General features: G+C 47.6%; 7 protein-coding genes across 12 annotated transcripts; 5 read left to right on the forward strand and 2 right to left on the reverse strand.

Moving 5' to 3' along the window:
- Positions 1 to 398: 398 nt before the first annotated feature.
- Positions 399 to 6131, forward strand: LOC108159514 (glutathione synthetase-like). Of its 6 annotated transcripts, none has more exons than XM_017292877.2 (8): positions 404 to 728; positions 789 to 1020; positions 1103 to 1315; positions 2189 to 2565; positions 4798 to 4840; positions 4917 to 5155; positions 5210 to 5594; positions 5662 to 6131. In XM_017292877.2, exons 2-8 carry the CDS (start codon positions 862 to 864, stop codon positions 5959 to 5961), a joined length of 1716 nt encoding a protein of 571 aa, XP_017148366.1. In that variant the 5' UTR covers positions 404 to 728; positions 789 to 861; the 3' UTR covers positions 5962 to 6131. The 6 variants fall into 6 exon arrangements, with proteins under 6 accessions (XP_033241950.1, XP_017148404.1, XP_033241951.1 ...); XM_017292887.2 differs by having other exon boundaries at positions 404 to 723; XM_017292894.2 differs by lacking the exon at positions 2189 to 2565 and adding an exon at positions 3999 to 4132 and having other exon boundaries at positions 405 to 728.
- LOC108159545 (mitochondrial fission process protein 1) lies at positions 6098 to 7046 on the reverse strand. Its single transcript, XM_017292929.2, has 3 exons — positions 6837 to 7046; positions 6537 to 6762; positions 6098 to 6474 (listed from the first exon to the last, which is right to left on the reverse strand). The coding sequence occupies exons 1-3, from the start codon at positions 6931 to 6933 to the stop codon at positions 6312 to 6314; spliced, it is 486 nt and encodes a 161-aa protein (XP_017148418.2). The 5' UTR covers positions 6934 to 7046; the 3' UTR covers positions 6098 to 6311.
- A 227-nt stretch (positions 7047 to 7273) lies between these two features.
- LOC117186026 (hsc70-interacting protein 1-like) lies at positions 7274 to 9300 on the forward strand. Its single transcript, XM_033386062.1, has 3 exons — positions 7274 to 7495; positions 7594 to 7751; positions 7865 to 9300. Exons 1-3 carry the CDS (start codon positions 7317 to 7319, stop codon positions 8809 to 8811), a joined length of 1284 nt encoding a protein of 427 aa, XP_033241953.1. The 5' UTR covers positions 7274 to 7316; the 3' UTR covers positions 8812 to 9300.
- On the forward strand, positions 9262 to 11287 carry LOC117186027 (glutathione synthetase-like). The gene is made up of 4 exons (XM_033386063.1): positions 9262 to 9996; positions 10073 to 10311; positions 10366 to 10750; positions 10818 to 11287. Exons 1-4 carry the CDS (start codon positions 9886 to 9888, stop codon positions 11115 to 11117), a joined length of 1035 nt encoding a protein of 344 aa, XP_033241954.1. The 5' UTR covers positions 9262 to 9885; the 3' UTR covers positions 11118 to 11287.
- LOC117186028 (mitochondrial fission process protein 1-like) lies at positions 11254 to 12203 on the reverse strand. The gene is made up of 3 exons (XM_033386064.1): positions 11993 to 12203; positions 11693 to 11918; positions 11254 to 11630 (listed from the first exon to the last, which is right to left on the reverse strand). Exons 1-3 carry the CDS (start codon positions 12087 to 12089, stop codon positions 11468 to 11470), a joined length of 486 nt encoding a protein of 161 aa, XP_033241955.1. The 5' UTR covers positions 12090 to 12203; the 3' UTR covers positions 11254 to 11467.
- A 210-nt stretch (positions 12204 to 12413) lies between these two features.
- LOC108159546 (hsc70-interacting protein 1-like) lies at positions 12414 to 14810 on the forward strand. Its single transcript, XM_033386061.1, has 3 exons — positions 12414 to 12677; positions 12776 to 12933; positions 13047 to 14810. Exons 1-3 carry the CDS (start codon positions 12499 to 12501, stop codon positions 13991 to 13993), a joined length of 1284 nt encoding a protein of 427 aa, XP_033241952.1. The 5' UTR covers positions 12414 to 12498; the 3' UTR covers positions 13994 to 14810.
- Positions 14811 to 16008: 1198 nt separating this feature from the next.
- Positions 16009 to 19424, forward strand: LOC108165026. Its single transcript, XM_017301062.2, has 4 exons — positions 16009 to 16118; positions 18322 to 18498; positions 18594 to 18782; positions 18855 to 19424. The coding sequence occupies exons 2-4, from the start codon at positions 18382 to 18384 to the stop codon at positions 19032 to 19034; spliced, it is 486 nt and encodes a 161-aa protein (XP_017156551.1). The 5' UTR covers positions 16009 to 16118; positions 18322 to 18381; the 3' UTR covers positions 19035 to 19424.
- Positions 19425 to 22315: the final 2891 nt, after the last annotated feature.

The following is a 22315-nucleotide window of genomic DNA, read 5'->3' on the forward strand; positions in this document are numbered from 1 at the left end:
TTGTAAACCGATCTGGGCGTGCCACGCCTTTTTCTAATCGGGATAGTGTCCCCCATACAGGATACTGCAAGGATGATTTTCAATTGTTTTAGCCTGGTACAAATAAATAAATATATGTATCTATTATCTAAATCCTTATATATCCTTAAACCTAACAACAACGATATCTATCTGGAGTCTAGTAGTCCGCGTAGCCGCTCCCTTGGCTGCCATAGTCAATGTCCTTGTTGTCGATGGACAGATCGAAGGATGTCACTGGGATCTAATACAGAAAGTTCGTTTTCGACATGTTCGGTGTATGAACTGGCACATCTACATATGTATGTACTGTGCGGGTAGATTAGTGGTCGTGCTCATGCTCGTGACAAGTCAGCTGGGTCGACTATCGCCCATCCCTAATATTGGTTTTTGTATTTTGGTTTTGTTGAAGAATTCTGTTTTAGTTTTCCCGTCAATTGTATTGTTTTAAATTTAATTTGTAAATTAAACTACACAATCCACAAAAATCAGCCCAAATTATCGTGTGCCCGATCGCAAGTGACGACGAGTGTAACCATAGAAACAGCCAAGACCCAAGCAAGAGAGTGCAGCGTAGCAGCCAGGGCTTGCGACCAGTGACGAAATACGAGTCAGCGGAAGAGATAGCGATAGCACTATCCAAGCACAAGCACACACTGACTGCTGGCATTCAGCAGCGAGCATTCCCGGCGAACAGGCGCAATTGTGAGGTCCTCCCTGCCGCCATCGGAGTATTCGAGAGTTGCTGACCATCGATTGTGTACTTTCAGCCAGCAGAAGCAGCAGCAGCCAGTCCCCAGACCAGACCAGACCAGTCCCGCAGCCACAGTCAGAAGCCGAACCATGTCCGTCGATCCCAATACACCCGTGCTGCGGAACTGCATCCACCTGCCTTTGCCCGAGGACGAATTGATCGAGGTGACGGGCAAGGCCAAGGACTATGCCATCATGCACGGTGCGGCCATGCGTTCCAAGACCAGCTTCAGTCCGGATTCCTTGAACGTGAGTAGAGTGGTGCAGAGTGCCAGCGGTGTTGATCCAATTGCCCTATCTAATTGTATGCCCCCTTGTGTATGTGTAATAGTTTGCTCCGTTTGTGCTGGTCCCCTCCTCGTTTCCGCGCAAGGAGTTCGAGAAGGCGGTGGGCCTGCAGCCGATCATCAACCGCCTGATGCACAATGTGGCCCACGATGAGGAGTTCATCACCACCACCCTAGCGGAGACTATCAAGGTGGATGAGTTCACCGCCAATCTGTTTAACATCTATCGGAAAGTGCTGGCACATGGCTTCACACAGGTGAGACGCCGTCTTCTGCTTCGTTGCGTCCATCCACACCCACAAACACGCACACACACACAAACACATCCCTCCATCCGCATCCACACACACTCGAGCACAGACAGCCACCCTCCAGTAAACACCCCATCATAGCCATAGCCATAGCCATAGCCATAGCCATAGCCGTAGACGTAGGTGTAGGCGTGAACATCCATCAGGAGCTGGAGCTAGTCTAGGGGCAGGCGATTAATTTATTGCGGCCCCTCATCCGTTCGCACATCGGCTGGTGTAATCTTATCGCCCATCCATAAATCGCCCCGCAGCCAAAGTCATAGCCATACCCATTGCCATGTGCATAATGGAAGCTTCAGATAATCTGGCGTAATTTATGCGTTCATCCTGGAGAAGCGGCCTCCTTATCGTCAGTCAATCTGTTAGCTTGTAAATCGATCTGCGAATGCCAGAAAGTCCAAGACCAGGTCCCTTTTCCGACTTCCAGATCCCCGCTCCTTGCTGTAGCTCTCTCTCTCACTCTATTCGTTTATGTTTTAGCAAGAATTCTGTCTTTATTTATTGAATAATATGTATTCACACTTTATTATTTAATACGAAATTAATTTCACATATATTCTGCTCTTCTCGGCGTCTCAACTCAACCAAAATCTAACCCGCACAATGCACCGCCACTACCACTACCACCACCAATCACCCGACACACCCACCGAATCAAACCGAAATCTGTCCAAATTTATCAATCAATCTCAACCACAATTTGTTGCTCCATTATCCGTACCTCATTGCATCGCTGTGCACTGCTCCAATCAACCAATCAACCAATCAATCAATCAACTCAACCAACCAACAAATCAATCAAACAATCGCCATCCGAAGCGAACATCATTGGGGATGCTGCGCAGCGACCTAATGCTAGAGTCCGGATGCCCGGAGCTCTCGCCCAAGGCCCTGCTGCTGCGAGGAGAGGCTGGCGAGGATGGTCAAGCGGATACTGCTGCTGCTGCTGCTGCTGGGACTGGAAGTGGAGGAGGCGGAAGAGGCAAGGCCAAGTCCAAGGCAGAAGCGAGGTCGGAAGAGGAGAAGGCCAAGCGGGATATACATCTGAGTCGGGCCACAGTCTCTGGGATAACCACCGCTACCATGGCATCCAAGGATCGAAAGACGGCGGCCTACTGCTGCTGGAAGCAGGTCGAGATCAATACGATAGCTTCGGGCTTTGGCCATTTGGGACCAGCAAGTAAAACCGTACAAAGGTGCTGTCCCCCACCCCCACCACTGACACCCAACAAATCCTCACCCTCACACATCCACACTCCATTATCAATCATCCACTGCCCATAGACTATAGAGCATATCATTCTCACGATCACACACACACACACCCACTGATCATTGATCAATGATAACTGATCCTTTTAAAACCGTAGACCGTTTGTTGTCACAGCGGAATTTGTTAGTCTTTTTCTCACATTGCCTCGTGTGTGTTTTTGTGCTGCCTTTGTAGTGTCCTGTAGCCTAATCGAAGGAGGCTAAAGCCTCCTTTTCTCCTTCCATTCTGTTCGAGTCTTAATTACTTTTAAACACACATGAACATATGTATAACTTGACTTGTATTTTCTACATGTATTTGCTAACTAATTTGATTACTACTTTTCGGCTGAGTCCCCCCAACAGAATGCTGAGTAATGTTGTTCTGCCGCCTGCTCTGCTGCCTACCGCTTTCTGCCTTCCGCTCCTCCTCCTTCTATACTGCCTACCCGACGCCCGACCGCCAGCATCCCTGCTTAATCTTCTGATCAAAGAAGCTAACTAATCGACACCGCTTTAACCAGATCATCCAAGTTTTTACCAATTCTAATTCATGTTTTCTGTGCCGTTCTTTGTGTCTGTAAGTAGTCCTCCCCGCATGACCAGAGAGATACTACATATATCTACTATATATCTCCTGAAGTGTGCATGTACGAGCAGTCCCTCCCCTCCCTTCCCCTGTCCCCACTCTAGAGAGATACTATCCACACGAGTACTAGATTGGAATAGAATAGATAGAATGCCAGCTGATATATTATTATATTTGCTGAAGCGTTTAAGCGCTCAAACGTAAAGCGATAAGACAAACAGAGGAGGGGTTCGGTTGGGTTTGGTTCGGTATAAATAATATACGTTGCTGTTTCTGTTCTGGCAATTGGTTTTTAATTAAAATACAACAAAATATGGCCACCCGTTGCGGATCAGCTGCGGGCCTTATCGGATTTTCCACAAAAACAAACACAAAACAGAAGTAATCGTGGGGGGGGCGTGGTTGCTATTACTGTAGAACCCAACGAAACAGAAACAGGCAGTTTTTTCTTCTTAAATATATAGATATTTTGGCAGTTGTTTTAACATAAATCTGCAAAGCTTTCATGTAACCCTCATTCCACCCATCGCCATACAATCGCCAGTTCTGTCACTCTTTCTCTCTCTCTCTCTCTCTACATCTATATCTATGTCTCATCTCTTTCTCGCTCTCTCTATGAATTATATAGCCTGTGGAGGACGGTGCGCAACAATATACATTTTGATTGATTGATCATTACTTTTTTTCTACCTACCTATTTTGATTTGGCTTAAGTTTAGAATTAGAATTAAGGGAATTGCTGCTGTGAAATGTATATGTATATATAATGTATAACGATCATAATTACAGGCTTATAGCATCGGCCTATTGCGTTCCGACTATTTGGGTCACGTGTACGAGGGCTGTGCCATAAAGCAGGTCGAAATCAACACGGTTGCCTCCAGTTTCGGTGGCATTGCCACACACTTGGTGCAGCTGCAGAAGTATTAAGCGCTCTTCTATCTATCACACACTCACACGTATACATACAAGCACACACACACACACACACCTGCACTTACACTTGCAACAAACACTCTAACCCCTCCCTCCAAGCACTGCCACTCACGCACCACCCACACTCATCCGTAGAATCTCCATCGTAGAATCTCCATAGATCGAAGCTTATCATAGATCTCTCTCTCCCTGTCTTTTGCTGTTCTTCTATTGTTCTGTCTCTGCCTCTTTTGTTGCATGCGGCGGCCCCCTCAAACATCTAACAATGGCTTTAGTCTGTCTCCTACTCTCTTCATGCGCTCATGCCTAGCTTATGCACCCTTCCATCTTCCATTCTCCATCTTCCATCTGGGCTTCTGAGCAGCTTAAATCTATTATATCTAAAACCCGCCTCTATCCCATATCTATCCCTCAACCGCAACCATACGTAAACCCATCTACACATCCAAACCATTGAGTATCTTCTAATCCAAGAGTTCTTTGTGTTCTTTGCGGTGTAAATGTAACTAACTTTGTCCCCCACAACCCTGTTGTTCTTGTTGTCTGTTGCTGTTGTTGTTGGTCCCTGGTCTGGGCACAGAATTATGCTAATCTCGCCTTCTCTCTCGTCTCTCTTCTCCGCCTCCGCTCTGTCTGCTTCGATCAAAATCAGTTTTGTGCTGAGAGAACTGGGACATGCCGACAAGCTGCCGAAAGTAAGTATCCCCGTGCCCCGTATACCTTGCCTTGAATATATATCTAGCTAATTCGTCTGATAACTCCTTCCAATAGATGCCCAATAACAACGCCCTGGCTGGACTCTGTGACGGGATGGTCAAGGCCTGGGACATCTATGCCAAGCCGCAGGCTGTGATCCTATTCATCATCGAGGATGTGTCCTACAACATCTGCGACCAGCGCTTCCACGAGTTCTACATACGGGAGACCTATCCCCATATCAAGGTGCTGCGTCGCACCCTCACCGATGTTCATCGCGAGGGAAAACTCGGCTTGAACAAGGAACTCCTGCTGTACTTAATAATCCTTTAGCTCCGCCTCTTTCTAATGTTTTTTTCCTCTTTCAGGAGTGGCCTTGAGGTAGCTGTGATCTACTTCCGTGCCGGTTACGAGCCCGGACACTATCACTCGCAGGACGAGTGGGATGCCCGCTACCTGATGGAGACATCGCTGGCCATCAAGTGCCCGTCCATCCAGTACCATCTAGCGGGGACAAAGAAAGTACAGCAGGCACTGGCCCAGCCGGCGGTGCTGGAACGCTTCATCAACGATCCGGAGGAGATCAAGGCGGTAGGCAAGATCTTTACTGGTCTCTACTCGCTGGACGACAACGATGCAGGCAATGCCACCTACGAGATGGCACTGCGCACACCCGAGAAGTTTGTGCTCAAGCCGCAACGCGAGGGCGGTGGCAATAATGTCTATGGGCTGGACATTCCAGACGCCCTCAAGGTGAGATCTGATCACTATCCCTGATCCAAGATAATCCTCCCTAATCTCTTCTCTGTCTGCCTTGCAGCGTATGTCGCGCGTTGAGCGCTCGGGCTGGATCCTAATGGACCTCATACATCCGCCCTTAACCAAGGGCTACATGGTGCGTCCAGGCGCCGAGATGCCGCCCACCATTGTGGACATGGTCTCCGAACTGGGAATCTTTGGGGTGGTCATCGGCGACGCTGACCATATCATTCACAACTATCAGGCCGGTCACATGCTCCGCACCAAGCTGGCGACGGCCAACGAGGGCGGCGTGGCCGCCGGCCTGGGTGCCCTGGACAGTCCCTATTTGATCGACAGCGACGACGAGGACGAGAACTAGATGCAGTCCACCAATCGAGCGGCATTCCACCAGTGGCCCCAAGCGTGTATAGAGAAAAGTTATTTTTTTAAAGTATATTGTACATTTACCACCCTACCCCCCCACACCCTACCAACACAAATATGTCCGTGCTGTCTCAGTTGCAATAAAACGTAAATTTATCAAATATATACATATCTATGTATCGATTCAAATTGCATTTAGGTCAAGGGCTTAGCTGTCATCTACGATGCAGAGCAGAGTGGCATGTATCATGTCGCATGTGGCATTTGGAAATACTTAAGAGCTAGAGACTATCACCGGAACAAGAAGTTTGAATTGGGAACGCGGAGCGGTAGGCCTTGCCTTCACTACCGCACAGCCTTACGGTAGGTTTCGTCCATTATGCGATCCACAAGGCTGTCAATGGGATGGATGATCAGTGGAATGCTCGCCAGTCCTATCAGCGTTGGCACCGTCTTCAGTATACCCACTGGTGCCTTTCTCAGCATCATCCGGCTGGCCCAGGTGATTCTGGAAAAGAAGTGTAGTGCGGAAGAATGTAGAGACCCAGAGCCATGGAACTGCACGCTTACCGATTTATAACCAGGCCCGGAATGATCACAGAGGCCATCATCTGCCAGCTAAACACGTCCCCGGCCAAGATGGCCAAATCGCGATTGGAGGCACCGGTCCTCTGCAGGCGCAGCGACTTGTCGAAGGTGTCCGTGCACACGTACCCAATGGCCAGGCCATAGGAGGCGGCCACAATCGACTTGGGCACCAGGGGTCTGAAAGCCTCGCCAATCTCATTGCTGTAGCCTGAAATATCAGAGGCACGCACAGGGTTGGGCTTGAGGCTAGTTTCGATTTGCAATTGTATTTTCTGCGCTTACCCATGTAACGGATGAAGGTATCACGGTAGATGTCCACTTCCTTGGGGGCTTTCTCGATCGCGTTAGCTGTATCCGGGGGCGTGGCTGCGGCTGCCATTGTGTCTGCGTCACCGTGGGCTTAGTACGTAATTATTTAAAACGAGAATTAAGTAACAACCTAGAAACATATGTTCGCCTGTTTAAATAAAGGGGGGTTAAGTGGGCTAAGTTCGTTTTATTTTTTACGGAAGAAAATTATTTTATACTGTATCGAATGTCAAAATATGATTTCATATCATGGACAGAGAGTGCTTAGCCTATTAGATCTATTGTTATTTTCCGCAATTTAACTCAAGTTGTTATCCTGTTCAAATAAAGGGGGCTTAAGTGGGCTAAGTACGTTTTTTCATCGGTATATTTTGAAAATCGGTTTATTTCTGAGTGTATTTTTGAAGAAGTAAAAAGTAAAAACTTGAAAATCATTGAAAATTAAAAACGAAAATGGCCGCGCCTATGGAAAAGGATGACCTGGTGAAGCTAAAGAGCTTCATCGAGTTCGTGGACTCGAATCCCACGGTTTTGAATGTGCCGCAACTTAAGTTTGTCAAGGATTTTATTGAGAAGTTTGGCGGCCAGGTTCCGGCAGGCGACTTCAAGATGCCGGACGCCGCTGCAGGCGGGTAAGTTGTGGTTGTGGCCCCCTCCACGTTCGCGCATTCCGCACATTTTTCGCACATACAATTTTTTTCGCTTTTTTTTTGCTAATCGAAATTTCCAGAAAATGCCCGTTCGGCGGCGATGCCGGTCCCAAATCGAAATCGGCTGGTGCTGGTGTCTCGACCCCAGACTCCGAGGGAGTCAGCATCGATTCGGATGCCAGCGAGGATGACGAGACTGTGTCGCAGTCCGAGTCCGATGTTGAGCTGGATATGGAAGGTGCGTTGGTAGCCCTAGCATTTTTTTGCAGAGTCACATGACTTTTCAGATTGTCGGAACAATCTTTGATCTTTGCTCCAGCCACCGCTATCATTTTCCACTCCTCTCCACAGGCGTCATCGAGCCCGACCTTGATCCAGCCCAGCCCATGGGTGACTCTTCGAAGGAGCCCACCGAAGAGGAGATGGACCAGGCCGGCGACGTGCGCGGCGAGGCGGCCAAGGCCTATGGCGAGCAAAAGTTCGAGGAGGCCGTTGGCCTCTACACCAAGGCCATTGAGCTGAATCCAGGCAATGCCCTCTACTATGCCAAGCGTGGCCAGGCCTTCCTCAAGCTGAAGAAGCCCAATGCTTGCATTCGTGATTGCGATAAAGCACTCGAACTTAACTGCGACTCGGCGGCCGGCCACAAGTTCCGCGGACGAGCCCACCGCCTGCTGGGCCAGTTCGAGGAGGCCGCCAAGGATCTGCGCCAGGCCTGCAAGTTGGACTTTGACGAGGAGACCGACGAGTGGCTGCGCGAGGTGACGCCCAATGCCAAAAAGATCGAGCAGCACCGTGTCAAGCAGGAGCGCAAACAGGCCGAGCGTAAGGTTAAGGATCGTCTGCGTGCCCAGAACAAGGCACGCAAAGAGCAGGAAAAACAAAAGGCTTCGGCCGGCTCGACATGCGGCGGCTTTCCAGGAGGAGCTGGTGGTGGTTGCCCCGGTGGCTTCCCAGGTTGTTTCCCAGACATGGGCGGAGCTGGCGGCATGCCCGGCGGCGCTTCAATAGCGGAGATGCTGGGCATGATGAAGGATCCTGAGATGGCTGCCGCCATTCAGGATATCCTAGCCAATCCGGCCAACATTTCCAAGTATGCCTCCAATCCGAAGATCTTCAACTTGATGAAGCAGTTCTTCCCGTGTGGAGACCCAACTGGAGCTGGCTTCGGTGGCGCTGGAGCTGGAGCCGGACCGTTTGGCCAGGAAAATGAGGAAAAAGAGAAGGCCAGTGATAGCAGCGAGCCGAAGGCCGCCAAGAAGGAATCGGCGGACTTTGTCGACGATGGTCTCGACTAAGGGTTAAAGTCAGTTTTGGAGCAGCGACAGGAGAAAAAACACAGAAATTTTGAAAAAAAAAACAAGTTAAGCACACACACACACACACACACACATAAAATCACACACTAGAACACCTCACACACGAGACAGAGCAGGATGGCCACACACGAGCAATACCTCTGCCACTGCCCCTGCTGCTGGCGCTTCGTAGCTGCTCGCTCGGAGCTGAATTTTTGTTTGTTTATAAAAGCTTTCCCTATGCCATACTGCCATACCTAAAGAATGAAATGAGAGAACGAATAGAATGTTTTCCACTATTGACAACAACACACATTCTTTATAGAAGCAAAAACAACCCAAGCAACAAACTGTCAATCGATCTAGTTGAACTAATGCTCGATAGATAGGAAGCGCAGCCCAAAACGAAAGCAATTACATATAATATAAATTTAGCCTTAATTATTGCTCCCACACACACACACACACACACACACACAGAACACAGAAGGTGAAAATGAACAAAGAAATAAACAACAACGATGTATACAAGCACACACACACACCTGCACTTACACTTGCAACAAACACTCTAACCCCTCCCTCCAAGCACTGCCACTCACGCACCACCCACACTCATCCGTAGAATCTCCATCGTAGAATCTCCATAGATCGAAGCTTATCATAGATCTCTCTCTCCCTGTCTTTTGCTGTTCTTCTATTGTTCTGTCTCTGCCTCTTTTGTTGCATGCGGCGGCCCCCTCAAACATCTAACAATGGCTTTAGTCTGTCTCCTACTCTCTTCATGCGCTCATGCCTAGCTTATGCACCCTTCCATCTTCCATTCTCCATCTTCCATCTGGGCTTCTGAGCAGCTTAAATCTATTATATCTAAAACCCGCCTCTATCCCATATCTATCCCTCAACCGCAACCATACGTAAACCCATCTACACATCCAAACCATTGAGTATCTTCTAATCCAAGAGTTCTTTGTGTTCTTTGCGGTGTAAATGTAACTAACTTTGTCCCCCACAACCCTGTTGTTCTTGTTGTCTGTTGCTGTTGTTGTTGGTCCCTGGTCTGGGCACAGAATTATGCTAATCTCGCCTTCTCTCTCGTCTCTCTTCTCCGCCTCCGCTCTGTCTGCTTCGATCAAAATCAGTTTTGTGCTGAGAGAACTGGGACATGCCGACAAGCTGCCGAAAGTAAGTATCCCCGTGCCCCGTATACCTTGCCTTGAATATATATCTAGCTAATTCGTCTGATAACTCCTTCCAATAGATGCCCAATAACAACGCCCTGGCTGGACTCTGTGACGGGATGGTCAAGGCCTGGGACATCTATGCCAAGCCGCAGGCTGTGATCCTATTCATCATCGAGGATGTGTCCTACAACATCTGCGACCAGCGCTTCCACGAGTTCTACATACGGGAGACCTATCCCCATATCAAGGTGCTGCGTCGCACCCTCACCGATGTTCATCGCGAGGGAAAACTCGGCTTGAACAAGGAACTCCTGCTGTACGTAATAATCCTTTAGCTCCGCCTCTTTCTAATGTTTTTTTCCTCTTTCAGGAGTGGCCTTGAGGTAGCTGTGATCTACTTCCGTGCCGGTTACGAGCCCGGACACTATCACTCGCAGGACGAGTGGGATGCCCGCTACCTGATGGAGACATCGCTGGCCATCAAGTGCCCGTCCATCCAGTACCATCTAGCGGGGACAAAGAAAGTACAGCAGGCACTGGCCCAGCCGGCGGTGCTGGAACGCTTCATCAACGATCCGGAGGAGATCAAGGCGGTAGGCAAGATCTTTACTGGTCTCTACTCGCTGGACGACAACGATGCAGGCAATGCCACCTACGAGATGGCACTGCGCACACCCGAGAAGTTTGTGCTCAAGCCGCAACGCGAGGGCGGTGGCAATAATGTCTATGGGCTGGACATTCCAGACGCCCTCAAGGTGAGATCTGATCACTATCCCTGATCCAAGATAATCCTCCCTAATCTCTTCTCTGTCTGCCTTGCAGCGTATGTCGCGCGTTGAGCGCTCGGGCTGGATCCTAATGGACCTCATACATCCGCCCTTAACCAAGGGCTACATGGTGCGTCCAGGCGCCGAGATGCCGCCCACCATTGTGGACATGGTCTCCGAACTGGGAATCTTTGGGGTGGTCATCGGCGACGCTGACCATATCATTCACAACTATCAGGCCGGTCACATGCTCCGCACCAAGCTGGCAACGGCCAACGAGGGCGGCGTGGCCGCCGGCCTGGGTGCCCTGGACAGTCCCTATTTGATCGACAGCGACGACGAGGACGAGAACTAGATGCAGTCCACCAATCGAGCGGCATTCCACCAGTGGCCCCAAGCGTGTATAGAGAAAAGTTATTTTTTTAAAGTATATTGTACATTTACCACCCTACCCCCCCACACCCTACCAACACAAATATGTCCGTGCTGTCTCAGTTGCAATAAAACGTAAATTTATCAAATATATACATATCTATGTATCGATTCAAATTGCATTTAGGTCAAGGGCTTAGCTGTCATCTACGATGCAGAGCAGAGTGGCATGTATCATGTCGCATGTGGCATTTGGAAATACTTAAGAGCTAGAGACTATCACCGGAACAAGAAGTTTGAATGGGGAACGCGGAGCGGTAGGCCTTGCCTTCACTACCGCACAGCCTTACGGTAGGTTTCGTCCATTATGCGATCCACAAGGCTGTCAATGGGATGGATGATCAGTGGAATGCTCGCCAGTCCTATCAGCGTTGGCACCGTCTTCAGTATACCCACTGGTGCCTTTCTTAGCATCATCCGGCTGGCCCAGGTGATTCTGGAAAAGAAGTGTAGTGCGGAAGAATGTAGAGACCCAGAGCCATGGAACTGCACGCTTACCGATTTATAACCAGGCCCGGAATGATCACAGAGGCCATCATCTGCCAGCTAAACACGTCCCCGGCCAAGATGGCCAAATCGCGATTGGAGGCACCGGTCCTCTGCAGGCGCAGCGACTTGTCGAAGGTGTCCGTGCACACGTACCCAATGGCCATGCCATAGGAGGCGGCCACAATCGACTTGGGCACCAGGGGTCTGAAAGCCTCGCCAATCTCATTGCTGTAGCCTGAAATACCAGAGGCACGCACAGGGTTGGGCTTGAGGCTAGTTTCGATTTGCAATTGTATTTTCTGCGCTTACCCATGTAACGGATGAAGGTATCACGGTAGATGTCCACTTCCTTGGGGGCTTTCTCGATCGCGTTAGCTGTATCCGGGGGCGTGGCTGCGGCTGCCATTGTGTCTGCGTCACCGTGGGCTTAGTACGTAATTATTTAAAACGAGAATTAAGTAACAACCTAGAAACATATGTTCGCCTGTTTAAATAAAGGGGGGTTAAGTGGGCTAAGTTCGTTTTATTTTTTACGGAAGAAAATTATTTTATCCTGTATCGAATGTCAAAATATGATTTCATATCATGGACAGAGAGTGCTTAGCCTATTAGATCTATTGTTATTTTCCGCAATTTAACTCAAGTTGTTATCCTGTTCAAATAAAGGGGGCTTAAGTGGGCTAAGTACGTTTTTTCATCGGTATATTTTGAAAATCGGTTTATTTCTGAGTGTATTTTTGATCGATAAGTACGCAGTCACACTGAATAGAAGTAAAAAGTAAAAACTTGAAAATCATTGAAAATTAAAAACGAAAATGGCCGCGCCTATGGAAAAGGATGACCTGGTGAAGCTAAAGAGCTTCATCGAGTTCGTGGACTCGAATCCCACGGTTTTGAATGTGCCGCAACTTAAGTTTGTCAAGGATTTTATTGAGAAGTTTGGCGGCCAGGTTCCGGCAGGCGACTTCAAGATGCCGGACGCCGCTGCAGGCGGGTAAGTTGTGGTTGTGGCCCCCTCCACGTTCGCGCATTCCGCACATTTTTCGCACATACAATTTTTTTCGCTTTTTTTTTGCTAATCGAAATTTCCAGAAAATGCCCGTTCGGCGGCGATGCCGGTCCCAAATCGAAATCGGCTGGTGCTGGTGTCTCGACCCCAGACTCCGAGGGAGTCAGCATCGATTCGGATGCCAGCGAGGATGACGAGACTGTGTCGCAGTCCGAGTCCGATGTTGAGCTGGATATGGAAGGTGCGTTGGTAGCCCTAGCATTTTTTTGCAGAGTCACATGACTTTTCAGATTGTCGGAACAATCTTTGATCTTTGCTCCAGCCACCGCTATCATTTTCCACTCCTTTCCACAGGCGTCATCGAGCCCGACCTTGATCCAGCCCAGCCCATGGGTGACTCTTCGAAGGAGCCCACCGAAGAGGAGATGGACCAGGCCGGCGACGTGCGCGGCGAGGCGGCCAAGGCCTATGGCGAGCAAAAGTTCGAGGAGGCCGTTGGCCTCTACACCAAGGCCATTGAGCTGAATCCAGGCAATGCCCTCTACTATGCCAAGCGTGGCCAGGCCTTCCTCAAGCTGAAGAAGCCCAATGCTTGCATTCGTGATTGCGATAAAGCACTCGAACTTAACTGCGACTCGGCGGCCGGCCACAAGTTCCGCGGACGAGCCCACCGCCTGCTGGGCCAGTTCGAGGAGGCCGCCAAGGATCTGCGCCAGGCCTGCAAGTTGGACTTTGACGAGGAGACCGACGAGTGGCTGCGCGAGGTGACGCCCAATGCCAAAAAGATCGAGCAGCACCGTGTCAAGCAGGAGCGCAAACAGGCCGAGCGTAAGGTTAAGGATCGTCTGCGTGCCCAGAACAAGGCACGCAAAGAGCAGGAAAAACAAAAGGCTTCGGCCGGCTCGACATGCGGCGGCTTTCCAGGAGGAGCTGGTGGTGGTGTCCCCGGTGGCTTCCCAGGTTGTTTCCCAGACATGGGCGGAGCTGGCGGCATGCCCGGCGGCGCTTCAATAGCGGAGATGCTGGGCATGATGAAGGATCCTGAGATGGCTGCCGCCATTCAGGATATCCTAGCCAATCCGGCCAACATTTCCAAGTATGCCTCCAATCCGAAGATCTTCAACTTGATGAAGCAGTTCTTCCCGTGTGGAGACCCAACTGGAGCTGGCTTCGGTGGTGCTGGAGCTGGAGCCGGACCGTTTGGCCAGGAAAATGAGGAAAAAGAGAAGGCCAGTGATAGCAGCGAGCCGAAGGCCGCCAAGAAGGAATCGGCGGACTTTGTCGACGATGGTCTCGACTAAGGGTTAAAGTCAGTTTTGGAGCAGCGACAGGAGAAAAAACACAGAAATTTTGAAAAAAAAAACAAGTTAAGCACACACACACACACACACACACATAAAATCACACACTAGAACACCTCACACACGAGACAGAGCAGGATGGCCACACACGAGCAATACCTCTGCCACTGCCCCTGCTGCTGGCGCTTCGTAGCTGCTCGCTCGGAGCTGAATTTTTGTTTGTTTATAAAAGCTTTCCCTATGCCATACTGCCATACCTAAAGAATGAAATGAGAGAACGAATAGAATGTTTTCCACTATTGACAACAACACACATTCTTTATAGAAGCAAAAACAACCCAAGCAACAAACTGTCGATCGATCTAGTTGAACTAATGCTCGATAGATAGGAAGCGCAGCCCAAAACGAAAGCAATTACATATAATATAAATTTAGCCTTAATTATTGCTCCCACACACACACACACACACACACACAACCACAACAGCCGGGCAGCACAAGGTGAAAATGAACAAAGAAATAAACAACAACAAAAGGATGTAGATCGAAACGATTTGTTAAACAAAATTGTACTGAGAATAGGATTTGATTAATAATTTTACTAAGCAAATATGCATTTAGCAAACAAGCCATCACCAGCACGCACCCAACCCACATCGAAATGCGTCCACATTCAGCCACTCATACATACACATTCAACACATCATAAACATACATGCATGCATACATATGTACATGCGTTTAATCGCATGTCAAACATTCATCAGAATCAGCGAGAGATCAATGGAAATAAAACATTTGAGAACCCAGAAAGAAAGCGTTTCATTTCGTTAACGGTAAATGGTAACGGTATTTTATCTAGGCACCTGGCCGGCCAACCTCTTTCTACGTACGTGGAGATGATTACTCATTTGATCTGTACTGCAGATATTGGCTCCCTCCCACCTCCTGATCAGTACTAGGTGGTGGGGCCATTGGGTGTCGCATCGCATCGCGTCGTGTCAACGTGTTTTCCTTGAACTAGCGCCGACATCGCCGCAGGCATTGCCGAGCATTGCATTACTCATAGATATAGCAAACACCACACCACTGCACAGCACAGCAAAGCTCTTGTTGCTCTCTCTCACTCGCTTAGCTTCCAGGGCCTTCACCTACTCTTCACCGGCACTCTCTCCGTCAGTCAACCACTCTCTCTCTCTATGGCAATCAGGCACCGCTGACTCAGAATGCTCGTATAATACTAATAATAATAAGTGCAATTGTCCGCGCAACTTCTCTCTCTGGGCGGGGTGGCTCTTGGGGCCCCATTAAGGAACAGTTACACCGCAGAGTGCGTGCCGGGGGCGCGTTTAAGGCCGTCAAAAATGCATTGAAACCCATAACTGATATTTATTGGGAAGGCTGCCCGGGCCCGGAGGACAGCCAGACAGATACTCGCCAGCGGCGAACGGCGAGCGTTCGACGATGACATCACGACGTCAGCGCGTCAGCGATAGACAGGCAGCCAGTCAGTCAATGCGGACGACGCCTTTCAACAGGGGCCGGGGGCCCACAACTTGTTGTGCTTTCGAGATGATACCCTGTAGGCGGCGAAAGGTCGAAAGTATGTTCGACATTCTCAGGTGACTTTTTGACTATAGGTAAATTTAATTGGCTCAATGGCTCTTATGCCTTAAAACCTCAAGAAGGTTATGTACGTATGTATGTACATACATATCTTTGGTATGTACGTTGATGATATTCGATCAGGGTTAAGGCTGAGTATGGTTGACTTATCTTAACCTTGCTTGAGTCATGGATGGGCTTCGTGTATAGCCTTATCGGTCCTTTCTCGCTCATGAGATTTTGCTGGGCATCGTCTAGTCGGGTGGCAGTAACCGCTTTAGCCTTCTGCTTGATTTTGTTTTCATTCGAACACGACGCAGCCAGCGTCGGCTGCGACGCTGGGGCTGGGGCTGGGGCTGCTCTATAGCTCCGCTGCTGCTCGCTTGCTGGCAAAAAAAGCGAAACGCTTTTTCAGTTTCGTTTTCAACGTGCGCGCGCCAACACACAAGACAGCCCCGAAAACCCCGAGAGTAAATTGGAAATTTCGAAAAGCCCCCGCAGAACAGCGAGTATCCAAAAAGTAAGACTAAGATGCCCTCCCATAAGTATATGTAGGTACATATGTATATTCATCGAAAGATACATATGTATTTGAATGGTGTACATATGTATGAGTGCGAATGTGGAATTTAAGGGGAACATTTTTGATAAACGCGCGCGATTTCTGGGGCCCCCGCCCCGCTCCTTCTGAAAACTATTGAATTCTGTTGTTCCTTCGCTTGTTTTTGATTTTTTTTTTTTTTTTTTTTTTTTTTACGATTATGTTGTTTGCCATAAAACTGCATCGTGGTGTGGTAGGGGAGGAGAGCTCTGTGCGCTCGTCCGATAGAGAAGCGATGATATCATTTTCCGAATCGGAACATGAGTACGATTCTGCGCTTCGGTGCAGCGTCGCAGTCACTCCTGTTATCAGCAGAGCAGACCATTCCAGCCCCACCGCCACCCCACGGAAAAGGTGGCACAAACTGATTGACAGTTATCGGCAAATCGATAGCGGCAGCCACCGCTAGTCGGCGGCACCCTTTAGTCTCGTCTCCCATCAAATGATAGAAGATATTTCCGGCAAAGAAAAGATATAACTCGATTTCGCACCACTTCCCCCCACTCCACTCCACTCCACTCCACTCAACACACACACAAATGGCAGGCAGAATTTATTTGGGCAACTCATTTGATAGGCCCGACCCGACCGACAACTTGTTGCTGCTGTTGCATGCATAATTTGGACATGATATCATGGAACGGATTGGGCCGTTGGCGTTGTTCCCAGCCATTCCTACATGCCTCCCCTCCCCACTCCTTTTCGATTTCGTATGCCAAGCGGAAATCCGTTGGTGCCTAATCAACATGCTCCCAAAGTTCGAGCATACTCGATGGATGATACGAGTAGAATGCTCCTTTTTTTGTTTCGGGCAAAATGTTTTGGAATGCCATGGAATGGCCATGGCCACACCCCTTGACCATCCCATTCCATTCCCTCTGGTTTATTGCGATTAGCATCTCTCGTCTGGTCTCATCATAGCCGGATTTGGTTTTGGTTCTGGGGCTCCGGGGCTCTGGGCCCCCGTCAGACCAGTCTGTGCTGTAAGTTATTGCGTCACTCGATGTGATGGCGTCACCGTCTGCCTTGATTAATGCGCCGCGGATTTTCGCTCCGAGAGCTTGAGGAAGGTCTGAAATCAACAGCCAACCCCTCCCCAACACCATCCCCAATGAAATTTGAGTCATCCCAAACACACATACGAGCAATAGAGAGGGCTATATGGGATACGTGATGTTCGATTCACTATGAATTTTCCGGGAATTCGGGGAAGAGTATATCCACTTTGTACCTTTTTGTCTTTGGTTCGCTCCTCAGACACTAGAGTGTGCGTGTGCGTGTGCGTCCCCATTTCTGGGAGCTTTTCTCAGTTTTTCCAACGAACAAAAGGCAGCAGACCATAAAGTTCATGACGTCACCCCATCTGAATGTATGTACATGTGTGCCCACTCCTACTAGTACGAATATATGGGCATATCTTTGCACGTATGTGTCTACCCAATAAAGATATAGTAGATGTGCGCAGATCCCCTAAAGACTGACGGTGGCGAAGGAGGACGAGGAGGAGGATATCTGTGTGTCAAGTAAATACATTTTCTCCGATTCTCCCACTGGCGGGCGATGTTTCAATAACGCTTTTGGCGCTTTCGCCCGAGGCCGGCATTGAAATTTGTTTTAAAATTAGACAAAAACAAAAAAATCCAAAACGAAAACAACAACAAACGTATGAACAAAAATACACAAGCACACCCACACAGACAACAGCATCCCGAAAACATTCTGAAACTGTGCCGATCGATGGGCGTGGCAAGGGCATTCGATCTGTAACAGCTGTCCATACGATCGGCCACAAGTGTACTCGTAAATGTGGGACAATGTGTGCCACAGAAGAGAATACTTGCAGGTACGAGTACGAGTTGGGAGACGTGCAAAAAACCACTGTATCCGGATGGTAGGATTTAGGTCCTGAAACCTAAACGATTTATTAAATTGAAATAAAACCATTTGGATAGTACCCGATATTCAATCCATAAGGATAAGCTTTCGTAAAGTTTCAAACTTCTCTGAACACGGCATCCGCCTGAAACGTAAATCAAATCGGTGATGTGGGTTCTAATTGGTAGTTGGTATTTACTATATTTACTGAAAAATTTTCAATATTCCGAAAAAACTTATTTTGCAGAAGATCCCTATCTTAAGGCCAATATCCCCAGTACAACCCCCGAAAGAAAATAACGCCAAGATGTCGCACTCAGTGACCATTACACGTACCACCACCAGCACCACCAACACCTCGTACATCGTGCTCAACACGGGCTACCTGAAGTCCTTTCCGGGAATTCTGAAGCTCTTTGAGCTGGTAAGTTATGCCGACCGATCCCGGACATATCCCAAAACATACAATACATACACAACTATCTCATCGGAGAGTCTAACGAGCCTATTTGAAAACAGATCATTGGCGCTGCTATTGTGGGTATAGTGGCCTACAACTATCAGGGATACCGCAACTACTTTTATTCGGGACAGCAGGATCTGTTCCTCTACCTGATGGCCACCACGTTTATGATAGGGACGTTCTGCTTACTGCTCGCCTGCCTCACCTCCCTCAGCACGGGGGGCATCATCGCCAAGACGATTTACGTGAGTGGCGCAAGTCCTTGCATTGATCTTTGCCATGTTTTCATTGGGCCCGTATTGGTTGTATTATTGCAGGAGCTGATCTACCACAGCGTCGCTGCCATACTGATCCTGGCCGCATCCATCTGTCTGCTGATCCGGCTGCGCGATGTCAAGCACGACGGCTACATGGTGGCCGGTGTATTGGGTCTGGTCAATGCCGTTCTTTACTTCATCAGTGCCTTCCTGGCCCATCGGTCCTACCGCGGCATCTAAGTGCCACTACCAGCAGCAGCAGCGTCCACTCCGCAGTCCCCACTACCCCACCAATACCCAAACCCATTTCAGCGAGTGTTCAAGTCGAATCTGTAATCTCGAAGCATTTGTACGGCGTCGCCGCTTCCCATATATACGCCATATATACGAGTACGAGTAGTATCCTCCTATAGTATATAGGAGACGACGACAGAGGAGGAGAGAGATAGATAGAGGCAGAAGCGAGAGCGCGAACGAGAAAAGGACTTTTCGGCTGTACTGTGGAACGTTCTTTGGCGCTAGTTACACTTACTTATACTTACATATACATATACAACTTTTTTTGTCTCACTTTCTTTTATACCAAACAACTTGTCATTTATTATATTCGAATAAAGATGTGTGTCTATATGTTTTTCTACAAATCATGTCCTACAATCTGCTTATCGACCTACCTACATATGTAAATATATATGAATCCGCAGTATTCATAAAATCATAACTACATGTACTCATGCTTTTTTTATTCCCTTCGATCATTACGAATAATGCTTTTAGTCAGCGTTTTGGTTTTTTGCTGTTGTGTAGGCACACACACAATCAAAGATAGAAGGAAAAGGAAGAAGGAAAAGCGACAAAATAGCTAATTTGTGTGTGGCTTCCTCTTTTTCTCTACCAGAAAATCAAAAGGAGAGTGAGCGAGAACAAAATCCGAAATTTTTCGGATCCACAATAAAACTCCAAGCTTTGGATTTAATAATACTAAAATGTAACTTACATAGATATTTACATATGTTGGGTTTGTATTAGAATTCTGAACTGTTTACTTTAGTTCCCCGCGGGGCAGCTATGTGGGCAGACTCCTAAAACAAATTCTCGATATCTATAAAGTTTAGTGACTAGTTTTGCATATCTACTAAATAGACAAAAAAGTTCGTAAAATCGGTGATTGCATTCAAAGATGTCATCAATTCCCTTTTGCTCCAATAAATTCCCCAATAAAATAACTCAGATCTGGATACAAACCTGTCCCAACGGACTGTCTGCAGCTCCGACGTAGTACGTGCCCACAGTGTGTATACAAGACCCCTTGAAAAAGCTGTAATAGCTCTTGTGGAAAGGACAAGAGAGTTGGTCATTATGCGCAGTCGCATCGCCATTCACTTGGTCCGTTGCGCGCGGAACCACCACGGATCCTCAGCGGTCACGTAAATATCCCCAAAACACAAATTCCTCATTCTCCAACTCCATAGAATTTTGTGACGATAAAGGTGAGTGCATGCAAGTTAACGTACCCAATTCTATTGAGCTCTTATACGAGTTGTAAACAATCTTTGGCTTTCCAAAACGAAAACAATTTCAATCTTGGGCCTCCGCCTAATTGATTTCTAAGATGTACAATCTCAATGGCTCCCGCCACAATCCCAATCTTTGACACTCGCCTAAATGGAAAACCAATGTTTGCCCACACCCGGCTTCTCATAAACAATCTCACACCCGGCTTTCTGCAGATCCTGCACTTTAGGCATTTTACAGTTCTCTCTTTGGATGACTAAATCCAATACTCGGGATGGCGAAATCAATTGAAATGTTTATAGAAAAACTATTCCCGAAAGGGATCGACGATGCAAAGATCAAAAAGTTCAAGTCAGTCTTGATCCAGAAGCGACACCGAAAAGTCGAGCTAAAAACTAAGATCGCGCAAACCCTTTGTCCGGAATCCTTTGTGACCCTCAACTTAAATCTATATCTGTAAACTTAGAAGTTAAATAAAAACTTTTTAAAAATGCAATCCGCTACCGCAGTTATTTAATTTGCATGCTTGTTAATGCGGAAGGTTGTTCGTGGAGGAAATTTTTTGCAACCCTTAACCCTTGTGTCCCGAAAACAACCAAATTAGATATTGCAAATTATATTATATTTATAGCATATAAAAAAATAACATAGAATTAGAAGCAATATTTATATATTATCTAGAAGATACATTTTAATATAACTAAAAATGTTGACGAAAAAGTATTAATGCCTGCAAAAAATTTAAATATTAATATATAAGTGAAGTCATTTTATTTTAAAATTTTAAACACCACGGGTCTGTTAAGGGTTAATCAACATATGCCATCTCACTCACACTCACTACTATGCGCCTTTCACTCGCATTTATAGCTAGCATACGCTAAGGCATAGCCCTTTTCCGACGAGACCACCTTGTATAATTCCATCATGGTGTAGATGCTACAACTTCTCTCTCCCTCTCTCTCATTTTTCTACGTAGCAGTAAAGGGTGGATTTTCATGCATTCATATGTATGTCGACGGACGGGTGTGTGTGCTTTTCGAAGGGACGAAAAATCCGGAATGACAACAGCGCAGTCGCGACCGTGGTGAAATTAGTAATAAGGTGATGTCATGGTGAATGTACTAATACGGTGGTGTCATCACAGTATCTGCTCTCTTATTTGTAGATCCTTTATATGCTTATTTTGTTTAATAAAACATATATATGAATATAATGAGCGGACATACATGTGTTCAAATAAATCATGAAAAACGTGTTGAACCGTGCTTTGAATATTTTAACGGTGCGGGTTAGTGCGTGCTGGAACTTTTTACTTCAGTGCCACGATGAGTCGTGCCAAACTATTTCAGTCCTTGCCCATCTCTAGTACATATATATGTATGTGTGCTGCCCATAGCCCATTCCCATACACACACACATATACATACATTACGGCAAAGCAGAGGCTCCGCCATTTTGACGCGGCTATGTCGCCGACTGCTGCTTTTCCTATAAAAAGGCCGGCACCAAGCGCTCTCGGTCCATTATATCCATATTTTTGACCTGCTCGGACCACTTCCTTTTCCTCTTACTTATTGTTATTTTTCTAATACTAATGGCATTCTTTAGCAGAGTGCTACGGCCATGTCGGAAGTATTTGCTTAAATTGAAATAAAATTAGTATCTGGCGGCGGCGGTTGCGACGGTTGCGGCGGTTGCGACGGCGGCAGCCGCCACCCAGGCTGGTGAATTCTGCATCGTTATTAAGGGCCCCTCCGGAGCACTGTGGTCTCTGGGACAGTGATTCCAGATTCTGAGCGTCAAAATATGCTATATCTTACAAAAATACAAGCTAGAACAAGCTACAAATAGATATATAGATTTCTAATTGTGTTATTATTTCATCTAATTCGCTATTACTCGAATCGGTATATTTATCGCTGGAACGTGTTGAATTTAAATATTTCCCGGTGATTGGTGGTTGTGGCAACATTTGGTATGACAGCGCAATCCATATTCGTTAA

Source organism: Drosophila miranda, chromosome XL, assembly GCF_003369915.1.
Source record: "Drosophila miranda strain MSH22 chromosome XL, D.miranda_PacBio2.1, whole genome shotgun sequence".
Taxonomy (NCBI): Eukaryota; Metazoa; Arthropoda; class Insecta; order Diptera; family Drosophilidae; genus Drosophila; species Drosophila miranda.